Below are 18,765 nucleotides of genomic sequence, written 5' to 3'. Positions count from 1 at the left end.
GCGCTCCCTGTACGATCAGTGCCAGAGCTTGGTCCGCATTGGCGGCAGTAAGTCAAACACATTTCCAGTGAGGGTTGGACTCCGCCAAGACTGTCCTTTGTCACCGATTCTGTTCATAACTTTTATGGACAGAATCTCTAGGCGCAGTCAAGGCGTTGAGGGGTTCCGGTTTGGTGACCGCAGGATTAGGTCTCTGCTTTTTGCAGATGATGTGGTCCTGATGGCTTCATCTGCGGGGGATCTTCAGCTCTCACTGGATCGGTTTGCAGCAGAGTGTGAAGCGACCCGAATGAGAATCAGCACCTCCAAGTCCGAGTCCATGGTTCTCGCCTGGAAAAGGGTGGAGTGCCATCTCCGGGTTGGAGAGGAGACCCTGACCCAAGTGGAGGAGTTCAAGTACCTAGGAGTCTTGTTCACGAGTGAGGGAAGAGTGGATCGTGAGATCGACAGGCGGATCGGTGCGGCGTCTTCAGTAATGCGGACGTTGTACCGATCCGTTGTGGTGAAGAAGGAGCTGAGCCAGAAGGCAAAGCTCTCAATTTACCAGTCGATCTACGTTCCCATCCTCACCTATGGTCATGAGCTTTGGGTCATGACCGAAAGGATAAGATCACAGGTACAAGCGGCCGAAATGAGTTTCCTCCGTCGTGTGGCGGGGCTCTCCCTTAGAGATAGGGTGAGAAGCTCTGCCATCCGGAGGGAACGCATAGTAAAGCCGCTGCTCCTTCACATCGAGAGGAGCCAAATTAAGTGGTTCGGGCATCTGGTCAGGATGCCACCCGAACGCCTCCCGAGGGAGGTGTTTAGGGCACGTCCAACCGGTAGGAGGCGACGGGGAAGACCCAGGACACGTTGGGAAGACTATGTCTCCCGGCTGGCCTGGGAACGCCTCGGGATCCCCCGGGAAGAGCTAGACGAATTGGCTGGGGAGAGGGAAGTCTGGGTTTCCCTGCTTAGGCTTTTGCCCCCGCGACCCGACCTCGGATAAGCGGAAGAAGATGGATGGATAGATGGACTACCGTAAGGCAGTTCGTTTGCAGTAAATAGCATGTGACACTCTTAAACAGGACAATACTGCCATCTACTGTACATGCACCACAACACCTCGAGGCAACTTCAACCCTTTACTAATCCTCCTCCAATCACATCCCATCTCCCCGCATTGTAAATAACCAAATGTAAATAAACAAATGCATTTCTATTGTATATACTTGTTCTTATGCTATCTGAACTCACTATGTTCTCTGCTCGCTGTACATATCCTACTAAGTAAGACCCACACTGTTTCTCTGTTGATGCAATTGTTGATGACTAAAGTACTGATATCAACCAAAGCTCCTCATCCCACCCGCCGGATTGTAAATAATTCAATGTATAAACTATGATGATTAAAGGCCTACTGAAACCCACTACTACCGACCACGCAGTCTGATAGTTTATATATCAATGATGAAATATTAACATTGCAACACATGCCAATACGGCCTATTTAGTTTACTAAATTGCAATTTTAAATTTCCCGCGAAGTATCCTGTTGAAAACGTCACGGAATGATGACTCTTATGATGACGCGTGACGGTTGTAGCGGACATGTTCTTGCAGCACCGATCACGGTTAAAAGTCGTCTGCTTTAATCGCATAATTACACAGTATTCTGGACATTTGTGTTGCTAAATCTTTTGCAATTTGTTCAATTAATAATGGAGAAGTCAAAGTAGAAAGATGGAGGTGGGAAGCTTTTAGCCTTTAGCCACACACACACACGGTGTTTCCTTGTTTACATTCCCAGAGCGGACGAGCGAACATGGTTCCCGACCACATGTCAACCGGCAGGTTTCGGTGAGAAAATTGTGGTAATAAGTCGGCTCTTCCCGTAGACATGAGCGGAGCTTGCGTCCTCCAGCAGCTGCTGACTCTCTTAACTCCTCTCACCGGAGACACTGGCGGTCACCACACCCGGGGCAACACCCCTCCGACTTTCAGGTTCCATATAATCTCACTAAAACACTAGTAACACAATAGGCAGATAAGGGATTTTCCAGAATTATCCTAGTAAATGTGTTTAATAACATCTGAATCGCTCCCACTGCCCTCGCCTTTTTTTTCCCTAGTCCTTCACTCTCACTATCCTCATCCACAAATCTTTCATCTTTGCTCTCGCTGCTGGTGGCCATGATTGTAAACAATGTGAAGATGTGGGGAGCTCCACAACCCGTGATGTCACGCGCACATCGTCTGCTACTTCCGGTACAGGCAAGGCTTTTTTATTAGCGACCAAACGTTGCGAACAATATCGTGGATGTTCTCTACTAAATCCTTCCAGCAAAAATATGGCAATATCGCGGAATGATCAAGTATGACTCATAGAATTGACCTGCTATCCCCGTTTAAATAAGAAAATCTAATTTCAGTAGGCCTTTAACTTGTGTGATGACTGTATTATGCTGATAGTATATATTTGTACCATCAATTGATTAACGCGGACTCCGACTTAAACAAGTTGAAAAACTAATTGCTGTGTTACCCTTAAGTGGTCAATTGTACGGAATATGTACTGAACTGTGCAATCTACTAATAAAAGTTTCAATGAATTAATCATGCATTTGTGACAATAACATCTACTTTAGAAAGTGCAGTGCACAACTGCGCACACAACAGCTGTAAATATACTACTCCCTTCTTAACCACACCCCCCGCCCTACCGCCGACCACCCCCCACCTCCCGAAATCGGCGGTCTCAAAGTTGGCAAGTATTTACATACGTCACATACCGTCATGCCTGCAACGTCATACGCTCTCGCTGAGCAGAGAGGTATCAGTATGGTAACGATAGCTGTGATGCTAGCGGTGCGGTGCGAGTGGTAATACGAGGGAGAGAAGGTGCGAATCTGGTAACAAATGAAGAAGAATTAATTCCCCAGAAAACAGCATGGGGTCCATCGTCTGGCGGTGGTTTGGCTTCAAGCGGGAAGGTGTTGAAACCAGAGTGCGGCAAAAGCGTTGCTACAAAAAGTAGCGCCACTGCTAATTTGTAGCATCATTTGAAAAGTCACCCGCTAGAGCAGGGGTGTCAAACTCTCAAATACTGAGTGGGCCAAAATTTCAAACGGAACAAAGCCGCGGGCCAAGGTTGAACAAATCAACCTTTTAATAGGGATCCAAACAAGTTTTGCATTGAATATTGAACAAGCAAGGCTTATACAACTTTATAATGACATGCAAAGTCGAGTTTCAAATTATCCATCCATCCATTTTCTACCATTTGTCCCTTCTGGGGTCGCTGGAGCCAACCTCAGCTGCATTCGGGCGGAAGGCAGAGTACACCCTGGACAAGTCGCAGGGCTAACACAGATAGACAGACAACATTCACACACTACGGCAAATTTAGTGTTGCCAATCAACCAATCAATAATAATTGAAAAATATCAATGACATATCAAATAAAATTTTAATAAAAATTAGGGGGGCCGGGTTTGGTGGTAGCGGGGGTGTATATTGTGGCGTCCAGCAAGGGGTTCTGGGTATTACGTGTGTTACGGTGCAGATGTTCTCCCGAAACGTGTTTGTCACTCTTGTTTGGTGTGGCTTCACAGTGTGGCGCATATTTGTAATAGTGTTAAAGTCGTTTATACGGCCACCCTCAGTGTGACCTGTATGGCTGTTGACCAAGTATGCGTTGCATTCATTCGTGTGTGTTAAAGCCGCAGATATTATGTGACTGGGCAAGCACGTTGTGTGTATGGCGGAAAAGCGGACGTGACGACAGGTTTTAGAGGACGCTAAAGGCAGTGCCTTCGAGGCACGCCCCCAATATTGTTGTCCGGGTGGGAATTGGGAGAAATTCGGAAGAATTGTTGCCCCGGAAGATTTTCGGGAGGGGCAGTGAAATTTGAGAGTCTCTCGGATAAATCGTGAGGGTTGGCAAATGCGTTGTTACAACGGCACCGCCCCTGTGTAATACCGGCGGGCCAGCTCTAATCTTAAAAATGGCCCGCCGTTTAATTTCATTTGGCCCTTGAGGCAATATCAAATTAAGATTAGAGCTGGCCCGCCAGTAACACCACATTCACCGCTAATACTCATACTTGCCAACCCTCCTGATTTTCCCGGGAGACTCCCGAAGTTTAGTGCCCTTCCCGAAAATCTCCCTGCGCAACCATTCTCTCTGGGCAACCATCCTCCCAAATTCCACCCGGACAACAATATTGGGAGCGTGCCTTAAAGGCACTGTCCTCTACAACATGCCGTCATGTCCTCTTTTCCTCCATATAAACAGCGTGCTGGCCAAGTCACATAATATATGCGGCTTTCACACACACATACTTGGTCAACAGCCATACAGGTCACACTGAGGGTGGCCGTATAAACATCTTTAACATTGTTACAAATATGCGCCACACTGGGAACCCACACCAAACAAGAATGACAAAACAAATTTCAGGAAACACCCGCACCGTAACACAACATAAACACAACAGAACAAATACCCAGGACCCCTTGCAGAACTAACTCTTCCGCTACCACCAAACCCCGCCCACCTAATTTTTATTTTATTTTCGAATTTATTAGCCAGCGGAAAAAGTTAATATTGATATTTACTTCAGAAGGCTGCAAATAGAAAAGAGGCATTCATTTTTTTATCCATCCATCCATCCATCATCTTCCGCTTATCCGAGGTCGGGTCGCGGGGGCAACAGCCCAAGCAGGGAAACCCAGACTTCCCTCTCCCCAGCCACTTCGTCTAGCTCTTCCCGGGGGATCCCGAGGCGTTCCCAGGCCAGCCGGGAGACATAGTCTTCCCAACGTGTCCTGGGTCTTCCCTGTGGCCTCCGACCGGTTGGACGTGCCCTAAACACCTCCCTAGGGAGGAGTTCGGGTGGCATCCTGACCAGATGCCCGAACCACCTCATCTGTCTACTCTCGATGTGAAGGAGCAGCGGCTTTACTTTGTGTTCCTCCCAGATGGCAGAGCTTCTCACCCTATCTCTAAGGGAGAGCCCCGCCACCCGGCGGAGGAAACTCATTTCGGCCGCTTGTACCCGTGATCTTATCCTTTCGGTCATGACCCAAAGCTCATGACCATAGGTGAGGATGGGAACGTAGATCGACCGGTAAATTGAGAGCTTTGCCTTCCGGCTCAGCTCTTTCTTCACCACAACGGATCGGTACAACGTCCGCATTACTGAAGACGCCGCACCGATCCGCCTGTCGATCTCACGATCCACTCTTCCCCCACTCGTGAACAAGACTCCTAGGTACTTGAACTCCTCCACTTGGGGCAGGGTCTCCTCCCCAACCCGGAGATGGCACTCCACCCTTTTCCGGGCGAGAACCATGGACTCGGACTTGGAGGTGCTGATTCTCATTCCGGTCGCTTCACACTCGGCTGCGAACCGATCCAGCGAGAGCTGAAGATCCCGGTCAGATGAAGCCATCAGGACCACATCATCTGCAAAAAGCAGAGACCTAATCCTGCGGCTACCAAACCGGAACCCCTCAACGCCTTGACTGCGCCTAGAAATTCTGTCCATAAAAGTTATGAACAGAATCGGTGACAAAGGACAGCCTTGGCGGAGTCCAACCCTCACTGGAAATGTGTTCGACTTACTGCCGGCAATGCGGACCAAGCTCTGGGACTGATCGTACAGGGAACGGACCGCCACAATAAGACAGTCCGATACCCCATACTCTCTGAGCACTCCCCACAGGACTTCCCGGGGGACACGGTCGAATGCCTTCTCCAAGTCCACAAAGCACATGTAGACTGGTTGGGCAAACTCCCATGCACCCTAAAGAACCCTGCCGAGAGTATAGAGCTGGTCCACAGTTCCACGACCAGGACGAAAACCACACTGTTCCTCCTGAATCCGAGGTTCGACTATCCGACGTAGCCTCCTCTCCAGTACACCTGAATAAACCTTACCGGGAAGGCTGAGGAGTGTGATCCCACGATAGTTGGAACACACCCTCCGGTCCCCCTTCTTAAAGAGAGGAACCACCACCCCGGTCTGCCAATCCAGAGATACTGCCCCCGATGTCCACGCGATGCTGCAAAGTCTTGTCAACCAAGACAGCCCCACAGGATCCAGAGCCTTAAGGAACTCCGGGCGGATCTCGTCCCCCCTTGGGGCCTTGCCACCGAGGAGCTTTTTAACTACCTCAGCGACCTCAGCCCCAGAAATAGGAGAGTCCACCACAGATTCCCCAGGCACTGCTTCCTCATAGGAAGACGTGTTGGTGGGATTGAGGAGGTCTTCGAAGTATTCCTTCCACCTATCCACAACATCCGCAGTTGAGGTCAGCAGAACACCATCCGCACCATACACGGTGTTGATAGTGCACTGCTTCCCCTTCCTGAGGCGGCGGACGGTGGTCCAAAATCGCTTCAAAGCCGTCCGGAAGTCGTTTTCCATGGCTTCCCCGAACTCCTCCCATGTCCGAGTTTTTGCCTCCGCGACCGCTGAAGCTGCACACCGCTTGGCCTGTCGGTACCTCTCCACTGCCTCCGGAGTCCAATGAGCCAAAAGGACCCGATAGGACTCTTTCTTAATTTTTTTAATTACGTTTTATTTAATATACCACTGATGTTTTTTCGTTAGTTTTTTGAAAGTTGATTTTGCACTATTACGTTATATAAGCTCTGCCTGTTCCATGGGAGGAAGCCCGAGTACCCGGAGGGAACCCACGCAGTCACGGGGAGAACATGCAAACTCCACACAGAAAGATCCCGAGCCCGGGATTGAACCCAAGATTACTCAGGACCTTCGTATTGTGAGGCAGATGCACTAACCCCTGTACCACCGTGCTGCCCTATTTAAGCCTTTCTTGTTCAATATTCATTGCAAAACTTGTTTGGGTCCCTATTAAAAGGTTAATTTGTTCAATCTCGGCCCGCACCTTTGTTCAGTTTTAAATTTTGGCCCACTCTGTATTTGAGTTTGAGACCCCTGCGCTAGAGAATGAAGACAGCTTGAAACTCTGCATGTCAACATCTCTGTTCGGTGCCACACCAACAAAAAGCCCACGCAACCATTTCCAGATCGACACCGTACGAACAAAAATAGTCAACAACAGAAGGAGATCATGTCCACAGTAACCTACCACATAGCGAAGGACATACACTATTGGATTTCCTATTATGCAGCTCATTTTTATTTGACACTTATTGAAATACATTACAATCACACTGCAGGCTCTTCTCACTCTTTCCTGTCTCTCCTTCTCACAGACAGCAGGCGCACTTTCTTACATACGTCACACACATACACATTTTAATCTTTTATTTTTTTTCCCATTCCCCCCCACTTGTTTACCTGTATCTCACCTTTTTTGTAAGGAGCGCCGGAAGTTGGCAGACCCGTCAGCGATCCTGTTCTGTCTCCCTGTAATGTTTGTCTGATCTTGAATGGGATTGTGCTGAAAATTTTAGTTTTCCTGGAGGAATAAATTAAGTACTATCTATCTATCTATTAGAGATGCGCGGGTCGGGCGGTTGACATGACGAAAAAATAGGTTTTAATTAGATTCGGGCGGGTGGCGGTTGAACCATCTGGAAATATTTGATATACATGGTTCTGGGATCGGTATCCTTTGCCATTGAAAGAGCCATTTAAGACCCGTGTCATAAAGCGAAAAAGACAATAGGAGACGCTATTATTCTGTTGAATGACTGCTGGCAGTCACCCAGTTAATAAATATTAGGGCGTGCTATGAAGCCATTGGCTTTGTCGCCTTCTACAACATGTACGATCTGCTAGTCAGTCCAGCATCATGTTGTGTGTGGCTTCCGCGGCAACACGCACACGACTGCAAGGCATACTGGGTGACACAGAGTACCCTGATGGTTGTGATATAAAAAAAATTAACACTCTTAGTAATATGCGCCACGCTGTGAAGCCACACCAATTAAGAACGACAGACACATTTCGGGAGAACACAACCGAGAATCCTTTGTATTCATGACACATCCTGACTATTTAATACACCCCGCTAGCAGCAAACCCCCCGCGTGTGTCGGTAAGGTGGGCGGGGTTGGGGGCGCGGGGGTGTAAAATACATTCAGGAATTGTCAAAGATACAAAGGATTCTGGGTATTTGTTGTGTTGCGTTTATGTTGTGTTACTGTGAGGATGTTCTCATGTTTGTCAATCTTGTATTGCGTGGCTTCACAGTGTGGCGCATATTAGTAAGTGTTAAAGTTGTTTATATCACAAACATCAGTGTACTCTGTGTCACTCAGTATGCGTTTCAATCTTGTACGTGTGATAGCAGAAGCTGCACACAACATGTTGCCAGAACAACAATCGGTTCGTACATGTTGTTGAAGGTGTCCAAGGCAATGGCTTCACAGCACGCCCATATTCTTGTCACCAGGATGAACGCTATTGGATAGTCGCGAGAACGTTAGCGGCTCCAATTGTCTTCATTACTCTGTGAAACAGGTTTAAATAGCTCTGTGAGTGGTGAAGGCGGCCGACCTCTGATGTATTTCAGCGGGCGGTTGGCGGGCAGGTACCGTCCTGATAAAATGTTGATTCGGGTGGACGGCGGGTGGATGACGACTCTTGTGATGCGGTTGCGGATGATATAATTGCCTATCCGCGCATCTCTACTATCTATCTATCATGCAACGTCATAAGCCAGAGGTGTCAAACTCAAATACAGAGTGGGTCAAAATTCTAAACTGAACAAAGCCGCGGGCCAAAATTGAACAACTTAACCTTTTATCAGGGACCCAAACAAGTTTTGCTTTGAATATTGAACAAGCAAGGCTTAAATAACTTTATAGTGACATGCAAAATCGAGTTTTGTTGGTAGCGGGGGTGTATATTGTAGCGTCCCGGAGGAGTTATTGCTGCAAGATGGTCTGGGTATTTGTTCTGTTGTGTTGATGTTGTGTTACAGTGCGGATGTTCTCCCGAAATGTGTTTGTCATTCTTGTTTGGTGTGGGTTCACAGTGTGGTGCATATTTGTAACAGTGTTAAAGTTGTTTATACGGCCACCCTCAGTGTGACCTGTATGGCTGTTGACCAAGTATGCCTTGCATTCACTTGTGTGTGTGTGTAGAAGCCGCATATATTACGTGTAGAGGACGCTAAAAGCAGTACCTTTAAGGGACGCGCCAAATATTGTTGTCCGGGTGGAAATTTGGGAGAATGGTTGCCCCGGGTGAAATTCGGGATTCTCCTGGAAAAATCGGGAGGGTTGGCAAGTATGAAAATTCGTGTTGAATGCGGGCCAGAGTTTGACACCCATGTCATAAGCCCTCGCGGATCAGAGAAATAGCAGCCTGGGTAACGTTAGCTGCACGTAAGCGATGATAATACGGACCTTCGGCAGCAACAACCGGAGAATTTGGGTGCGTTTGTTACACATTCACAAAGGTCTTCAACTCATTGGTATTTTGTTGAAGTATTTGATCCAAGAATTCGGACCCCCGTGGACAGGCAGCACGGAATGATTCTTGTTCCTTCAGTAAGGAGCTGGGTGAGAAAAAGACCAGGGTTGGCCAGATAATTAGAAAATGGAAGGAATATAAGATAACAGGCAATCTTTTTTCCGCTCTAGAGGTGGAGCAAGATTTCATCTCATGAGGAAAGGGTTTATTCTGAGGAAGGCGAGGGACCGGCCCAGAATTACAAGATAAACGTTTAACGATCTCAAGGGAGTTGAGGCCACAGAAAAGAAAGAACAATGGTAACACATTTTGGCTAAAAAAAAAAATGTATCAATATGTACAGTACAGGCCAAAGGTTTGGACACACCTTCTCCTCATTCAATGTGTTTTCTTTATTTTCATGACTATTTAATTTGTAGATTGTCACTGAAGGCATCACAACTATGAATGAACACATGTGGAGTTACGTACTTAACAAAAAAAGGTGAAATAACTGAAAACATGTTTTATATTGTAGTTTCTTCAAAATAGCCACCCTTTGCTATGATTACTTTTTCGCACACTCTTGGCATTCTCTCGACGAGCTTCAAAAGGTAGTCACCTGAAATGGTTTTCACTTCGGGGACGGCGTGGCGAAGTTGGGAGAGTGGCCGTGCCAGCAACCTAAGGGTTCCTGGTTCAATCCCCACCTTCTACCAACCTCGTCACGTCTGTTGTGTCCTTGAGCAAGACACGTCACCCTTGCTCCTGATGGTTCGTGTTTAGGGCCTTGCATGGCAGCTCCCTCCATCAGTGTGTGAATGTGTGTGTGTATGGGTAAATGTGGAAATAGTGTCAAAAGCGCTTTGAGTACCTTGAAGGTAGAAAAGCGCTATACAAGTATAACCCATTTACCATTTACAGGTGTGCTTGAAGCTCATGGCGAGAATGCCAAGAGTGTGCAAAGCAGTAATCACAGCAAAGGGTGGCTATTTTGAAGAAACTAGAATATAAAACAATTTTTCAGTTAATTCACCTTGTTTTGTTAAGTACATAACTCCACATGTGGTCATTCATAGTTGTGATGCCTTCAGTGACAATCTACAATATAGATAGTCATGGAAATAAAATAAAAAAACAGTATCAACATTGGTAAGAATTAATTAAATATTAGTGATTGACTTAAAGGCCTATTGAAACCCACTACTACCGACCAAGCAGTCTGATAGTTTATATATCAATGATGAAATATTAACATTGCAACACATGCCAATACGGCCTTTTTAGTTTACTAAATTACAATTTTAGATTTCGCGCGGAGTATCCTATTGAAAACGTTGCGGTATGATGACGCGTGCGTATGATGACCTCACGGATTGTAGCGGACATTTTGTTCCAGCCCGATCCCAGCTATAAGTCGTCTGCTTTAATCGCATAATTACACAGGATTCTGGACATCTGTGTTGCTGAATCTTTTGCAATTTGTTCAATTAATAATGGAGACGTCAAAGAAGAAAGGACACAGGATTCTGGACATCTGTGTTGCTGAATCTTTTGCAATTTGTTCAATTAATAATGGAAACGTCAAAGAAGAAAGATGTAGGTAGGAGGTGGTGTATTGCGGCTGCCTTTAGCAACAAAAAAAACAGCCGGTGTTTTCTTGTTTACATTCCCGAAAGATGACTGTGAAGCTTTACTACGGAACAGAGCAGTCAAACGAACATGGTTCCCTACCACATGTCAACCGGCAGGTTTCGGTGAGAAAATTGTGGTAACACGTCGGCTCTTATCGTAGACATGAGCGGAGCTTGCGTCGTTCCTCGTGTACCTGTCAAAGAGGCTTCTGCGGACTCTCTTGCCTCCTCCGCCCCGCCGCCCTAACACGTGGGATTCCTCCACCGTAGAGGAGGGGGAAAAAAACTCAGTCCCGCCCCAACGGCTGCCTTCGCTTCGCCTCGTCGAGAAACGTGGCTTCCCTCAGAGACACTGGCGGTCACCACACCCCTTTGACTTTCAGTGAAGTGAAGTGAAGTGAATTATATTTATATAGCGCTTTTCTCTAGTGACTCAAAGCGCTTTACATAGTGATACGGTACGAGTATGACTATATAATTTCACTAAAACACTAGCAACACAATAAGCAGATAAGGGATTTTCCAGAATTATCCTTGTAAATGTGTCTAATTACATCTGAAACGCTCACACTGCCCTCGTCTTTTTTATTTTTTATTTTTCTAGTCGTTCACTCGCACTATCCTCATCCACGAATCTTTCATCCTCGCTCAAATTAATGGGGAAATCATCGCTTTCTCGGTCCGAAATGCTCTCGCTGCTGGTGGCCATGATTGTAAACAATGTGAGGATGTGAGGAGCTCCACAACCCGTGATGTCACACGCATATTGTCTGCTACTTCCGGTACAGGCAAGGCTTTTTTATCAGCGACCAAAAGTTGCAAACTTCAACATCGATGTTCTCTACTAAATCCTTTCAGCAAAAATATGGCAATATCGCGAAATGATCAAGTATGACACACAGAATGGACCTGCTATCCCCGTTTAAATAAAAAATCTCATTTCAGTAGGCCTTTAAGTTTAAGGGTGCAAATATATACAATATAGGCCAAAAGTTTGGACACACCTCATTTCAATGTGTTTTCTTAATTTTCATGACTATTTACATTGTAGATTGTCACTGAAGGCATCCAAACTATGACACCTGTGAAGTGAAAACCATTACAGGTGACTACCTCTTGAAGCTCATCGAGAGAATGCCAAGACTGTGTAATGCAGTAATCAAAGCAAAAGGTGGCTATTTTGAAGACACTAGAATATAAAACATGTTTTCAGTTAATTCACCTTGTTTTGCTAAGTACATAACTCCACTTGTGTTCATTCATAGTTGTGATGCCTGCAATGACAATCTACAATGTAAATAGTCATGAAAATAAAGAAAAACACAAACTTTTGGCCTGTACTGTATATTTTTTATTTTGATCCATATCGATAATTGTTACTACTTTATATGACTTATTTAAGCCTGCCGATAAATACAGTAAAACCATTTCCAACTAGCCGAGGGTGCATTTTATCAGTGGAGAAGGTGTCTCGTAGCCAGGTAGGATGAGTGTGTCAAAGGTAATAAAATAATTCAAGTAGATTTGAAGGTTGACACTAGGGTTGTCCCGATACCAATATTTAGGTACCGGTACCAAAATGTACTTTGATACTTTTTGATACTATTGTAAATAAAAGGGACCACAAAAAATGGCATTATTGGCTTCATTTTAACAAAAAATCTGAGGGTACGTTTCACATATGTTTATTATTGCAAGTTGTTATTTAGTAGTAAGTAAACAAACAAAGGCTTCTATTTAGTCTGCCTACGAATGCAGTAACATATTGTGTCATTTATCATTTTATAATTTTGTCAAAATTATTAAGGACAAGTGGTAGAAAATTATTTTTTATTCTACTTGTTCATTTACTGTTAATATCTGCTTACTTTCTCTTTTAAAATGTTTTATCTACACTTCTGTTAAAAATGTAATAATCACTTATTCTTCTGTTGTTTGATACTTTACATTAGTTTTGGATGATACCACATATTTGGGTATTGATCCGATACCAAGTAGTTACAGGATCATATATTGGTCATATTCAAAGTCCTCATGTGTCCAGGGACATATTTCCTGACTTTATAAACATAATATACATTTAAAAAAAAGCAAAAAAAGATTTTGTGATGCTAAAAAATGTCAATGTAATCATAGTAGTATCGACTAAATACGCTCCTGTACTTGGTATCACTACAGTGGATATCAGGTGTAGATCCACCAATGGCGTTTATTTACATTGTGACATTGTGACGATACTTGTAAGAAACTTACTTTATTTGTCGCCATGCAGGCGAGGATTAGTGATTTAGACTACGGATGGATGTTAGCCGCTAGCTAGCTAGCCATGTCTTAAAGCATCTCTTCCTGAAGGTGTTTCAGTGTTATAACTTCACCTTTATCGTTTGTTTTTAAGCCAAAATGCGTCCGTTCTCCCTTTTCTGTCTACACACTGTGTCTGCTTGTAAGTACTCTGTGTGTGTGATCATGATATCTGGTTATGTTAGGCCAGCAGAGATGGCCTTGCTGGCCCTGACGGCCCACTACTGATAATATATATATATATATATATATATATATATATATATATATATATATATATATATATATATATATATATATATATATATATGTATGTACATATATATTATTGTGTGTGTGTGTATATATCTATACATATATACATATATATATATATATATATATATATATATATATATTCTTTTTTCTTGTGTATATATATATATATATATATGTATATATATAGTACTGTGTGTGTGTATATATATGTACATATATATATATTCTTTTTTGTGTGTGTCTATATATATATATATATATATATATATATATATATATATATACATATACAGAGAGAGAGAGAGAGAGAGAGAGAGAGAGAGACAGAGAGAGAGAGAGGCTAGGAAACACAGAGAAACAAGCGATAGAAAATAAATTAGAAAGGACAGATATTTAAATATAATAATTAAAATAAAATAAAAAAACATTTAGGCGCCAGCGCCCCCCGCGACCCCGAAAGGGAATAAGCGGTAGAAAATGGATGGATGGATGGATTTTTATTTGATTTTATTTTTTTTAGACTTCCCGCAGGCCGGATTTTGGATGCTGGCGGGCCGCATCCGTAGTTTTGGAACCCCTGCCTTATCTTTTACACTTTACATTTTAGTCGACTATATTTACAATCATTGACTAAAATGTTGTCTCAAACTGAATTAATTCAATGACTAAAATTGGATTAAAACTAAAGTAAATTTTTTTGGTCAAAAGACTTCCACTAAAACTGAATGAACTGCTATCAAATTGAACAATGGTCTACATTCATTGTGCTTTGGCAACACTATATATAAACAATACAAGCAAAAATGTTAATTGTTTCGATGTTTTTTCCCCACCGGAGGAAAAGAGCAGAAAAGTTTTATAAAACACGGAACACTGTCTGTGGCGAGATATTGAATTCTTTTCTTTTCCGAGCCATCAGCGTATCGCCGAACGCGTTAAGCCGCCGTGCATGAATTCCCCTCTAAAAGTCGCGCGCGCTTTCCCTTTGTGGTGTTTTTGCTGAAACGACACGAGGTAAATAAATTCCGGTGTGTAAACACTCGTACGTACACACACATTGGTGATTATCAAAGCTCATGCAATACACACACACACACACACACACACACACACACACACACACAAACACACGTCTTGCCGACTTTGTGTGGACTCACGTTTGGTCAGTAGGTTGTGAGGGCTCTCCTTTCCACTATTCTCACACACACACACACACACACACACACACACACACACACACACAATAGTGCTTATTTGGAATGGGGACCACGTTTCTGTTCATGACTTGTGGGGACCACCCTTTTTAAAGGTTGTGGAGGCATAAAAAAATAAAGTAAAATAGCCACTGCCCGGTTAGCTCATACACATCTTTAAATCTCTGGATTGATGAAGTAATGTGCTGATCATTCTTACTGGAGACCCTGGGGAAAAAGGATTAATATGGTTCATGGGGACCAAATTTGAATAATTGTGCATAATTCACACACGTTTGTTTGTGACTACTGAGGACCATTTAAAAAAATAAATACAATCAAATTAAATATGACATGATCCTCAGAATACAGCAGTCCTCTTATAGGAAGTTTCACCACTTAAATGTTGAAGCAAGAACTGTTTTTTTGTCCCCATACCGTCATAGGTCCCCTCAAGGTGACTGTGTAAACAGAGCGATGTCCCCATTAAGTACGTATTGCCAGAACACACACACACACACACACACACACACACACACACACACACACACACACACACACAGGTTATCATTTTGCAATGGGGACCACGTTGCTGTTCATGACTTGTGGGGACCACCCTTTCTACAGGTTGTGGAGGCATAAAAAAAATTTGGTAAAATGACCACTGCCCAGTTAGCTGATACACGTCTTTAAATCTCTGGTTTAATGAAGTAATGTGCTGATCATTCTTACTGGGGACCCTGGGGAAAAGAAGTTAATATTGTTCATGGAGACCAAATTGAAGTAATTGTGCATAATTCACACACGTTTGTTCGTGACTACTGATGACCATTTAAAATTAAAAAAATCTAATTAAATATGACATGATCCTCAGAATACAGCACTACAGCTGTCCTCTTATAGGAAGTTTCACCACTCAAATGTTAAAGCAAGACCTGTTTTTTTGTCCCCATACCGTCAGAGGTCCCCTAAAGGTGACTGTGTAAACAGAGTGATGTCCCCGTTAAGTACGTATTGCCAGAACACACACACACACACACACACACACACACACACACACACACACACACACACACACACACACACACACACACACACAGGTTATTATTTGGAATGGGGACCAAGTTTTTGTTCATGACTTGTGGGGACCACCCTTTCTAAAGGTTGTGGAGGCATTAAAAAAATTAGGTAAAATGACCACTGCCCAGTTAGCTCATACACGTCTTTAAATCTCTGGATTGATGAAGTAATGTGCTGATCATTCTTACAGGGGACCCTTGGGAAAAATATTTAAGATGGTTCATGGGGATCAAATTTTAATAATTTTGCATAATTCACACAAATTTGTTCGTGACTACTGAGGACCATTTAAAAAAAAAAGTTCAAATTAAATATGACATGATCGTCAGAATACAGCACTGCAGCTGTTCTCTTATAGGAAGTGTCACCACTTAAACGTTAAAGCAAGACCTGTTTTTTTGTCCCCATACCGTCAGAGGTCCCTTAAAGGTGACTGTGTAAACAGAGTGATATCCCCATTAAGTACGTATTGCCAGAACACACACACACACACACACACACACACACACACACACACACACACACACACACACACACACACAATAGTGCTTATCATTTGGAATGGGGACCACGTTTCTGTTCATGACTTGTGGGGACCACCCTTTCTAGAGTTTGTGGAGGCATAAATAAAATTAGGTAAAATGGCCACAGCCCAGTTAGCTCATACACGTCTTTAAATCTCTGGATTGATGAAGTAATGTGCTGATCACTCTTACTGGGGACCCTGGGGAAAAAATAGTTAATATGGTTCTTGGGGACCAAATTTTAATAATTTTGTATAATTCACACAAATTTGTTCGTGACTACTGAGGACCATATAAAAAAAAGTTCAAATTAAATATGACATGATCCTCAAAATACAACACTACAGCTGTCCTCTTATAGGAAGTTTCACCACTTAAATGTTAAAGCAAGACCTGTTTTTTTGTCCCATCAGAGGTCCCCTAAAGGTTTCTGTGTAAACAGAGCAATGTCCCCATTAAGTACGTATTGCCAGAACACACACACACACGCACACTCACACACACACACACACACACACACACACACACACACACACACACACACACACACACACACACACACACAGGTTATCATTTTGCAATGGGGACCACGTTGCTGTTCATGACTTGTGGGGACCACCCTTTCTACAGGTTGTGGAGGCATAAAAAAAATTAGGTAAAATGACCACTGCCCAGTTAGCTGATACACGTCTTTAAATCTCTGGATTGATGAAGTAATGTGCTGATCATTCTTACTGGGGACCCTGGTGAAAAGAAGTTAATATTGTTCATGGAGACCAAATTGAAGTAATTGTGCATAATTCACACACGTTTGTTCGTGACTACTGATGACCATTTAAAATTAAAAAAATCTAATTAAATATGACATGATCCTCAGAATACAGCACTACAGCTGTCCTCTTATAGGAAGTTTCACCACTTAAATGTTAAAGCAAGACCTGTTTTTTTGTCCCGTCAGAGGTCCCCTAAAGGTTTCTGTGTAAACAGAGCAATGTCCCCATTAAGTACGTATTGCCAGAACACACACACACACACGCACACTCACGCAGACACACACACACACACACACACACACAGGTTATCATTTGGAATGGGGACCAAGTTTTTGTTCATGACTTGTGAGGACCACCCTTTCCAAAGGTTGTGGAGGCAAAAAAAAAAATGAGGTAAAATGGCCAGTGCCCAGTTAGCTCATACACGTCTTTAAATCTCTGGATTGATGAAGTAATGTGCTGATCATTCTTACTGGGGACCCTGGGGAAAAAGAGTTAATATGGTTCTTGGGGACCAAATTTTAATAATTTTGTATAATTCACACAAATTTGTTTGTGACTACTGAGGACCATATAAAAAAAAGTTCAAATTAAATATGACATGATCCTCAGAATACAGCAGTCCTCTTATAGGAAGTTTCACCACTTAAATGTTAAAGCAAGACCTGTTTTTTTGTCCCGTCAGAGGTCCCCTAAAGGTTTCTGTGTAAACAGTGCAATGTCCCCATTAAGTACGTATTGCCAGAACACACACACACACACACACACACACACACACACACACACACACACACACACACACACACACACACACACACACACTCACACACAGGTTATCATTTGCAATGGGCACCAAGTTTCTGTTCATGACTTGTGGGGACCACCCTTTCTACAGGTTGTGGAGGCATAAAAATTTTTGGGTAAAATGACCACTGCCCCGTTAGCTGATACACGTCTTTAAATCTCTGGATTGATGAAGTAATGTGCTGATCATTCTTACAGGCCACCCTGGGGAAAAGAAGTTAATATTGTTCATGGAGACCAAATTGAAGTAATTGTGCGTAATTCACACACGTTTGTTCGTGACTACTGAGGACCATTTAAATTAAAAACATCTAATTAAATATGACATGATCCTCAGAATACAGCAATACAGCTGTCCTCTTATAGGAAGTTTCACCACTTAAATGTTAAAGCAAGACCTGTTTTTTTGTCCCGTCAGAGGTCCCCTAAAGGTTTCTGTGTAAACAGAGCAATGTCCCCATTAAGTACGTATTGCCAGAACACACACACACACACGCACACTCACGCAGACACACACACACACACACACACACTCGCTCTCTCTCTCTCTCTCTCACGGGAGGGGCAGACCTGTATTCGATTTTCCCGGTGCCGGCTGAAGTCCTCGGGCAGGTCGTCCCAGTTGGTTAGTTTGATGTCCAGGGGGATGAAGCTGAAGTTTAACGGAGCGCCGTCCTAACAGATGAGCAGAGATTTAGAGTTGGCCTCAGGCGAGAGGATTTGTTGCCAGATTATTACCACCCCATCCCTTTCGCTCGCTGTTATTAAAGACAAAATCACTACAATGTGTGGGAAAGCGCTAACATATCCAACATTGTTGT

The 18,765-nt window shown here is 43.5% G+C and overlaps 1 protein-coding gene across 2 annotated transcripts in view; it reads right to left on the bottom strand.

Annotated features, from left to right (window-relative positions):
* Positions 1-18,765, bottom strand: part of zranb3 (zinc finger, RAN-binding domain containing 3) — a 334,364-nt gene that overhangs the window by 73,762 nt on the left and 241,837 nt on the right. For both annotated transcript variants that reach the window (XM_061889175.1, XM_061889174.1), the window contains one exon: positions 18,515-18,619. In XM_061889175.1, the coding sequence (XP_061745159.1) occupies positions 18,515-18,619 (105 nt within the window). The remainder of the gene's footprint in view (positions 1-18,514; positions 18,620-18,765) is intronic.

This window comes from Nerophis ophidion, linkage group LG27 (genome assembly GCF_033978795.1).
Source record: "Nerophis ophidion isolate RoL-2023_Sa linkage group LG27, RoL_Noph_v1.0, whole genome shotgun sequence".
NCBI lineage: Eukaryota > Metazoa > Chordata > Actinopteri > Syngnathiformes > Syngnathidae > Nerophis > Nerophis ophidion.
This window is presented reverse-complemented; position numbering and strand designations above follow the sequence as displayed.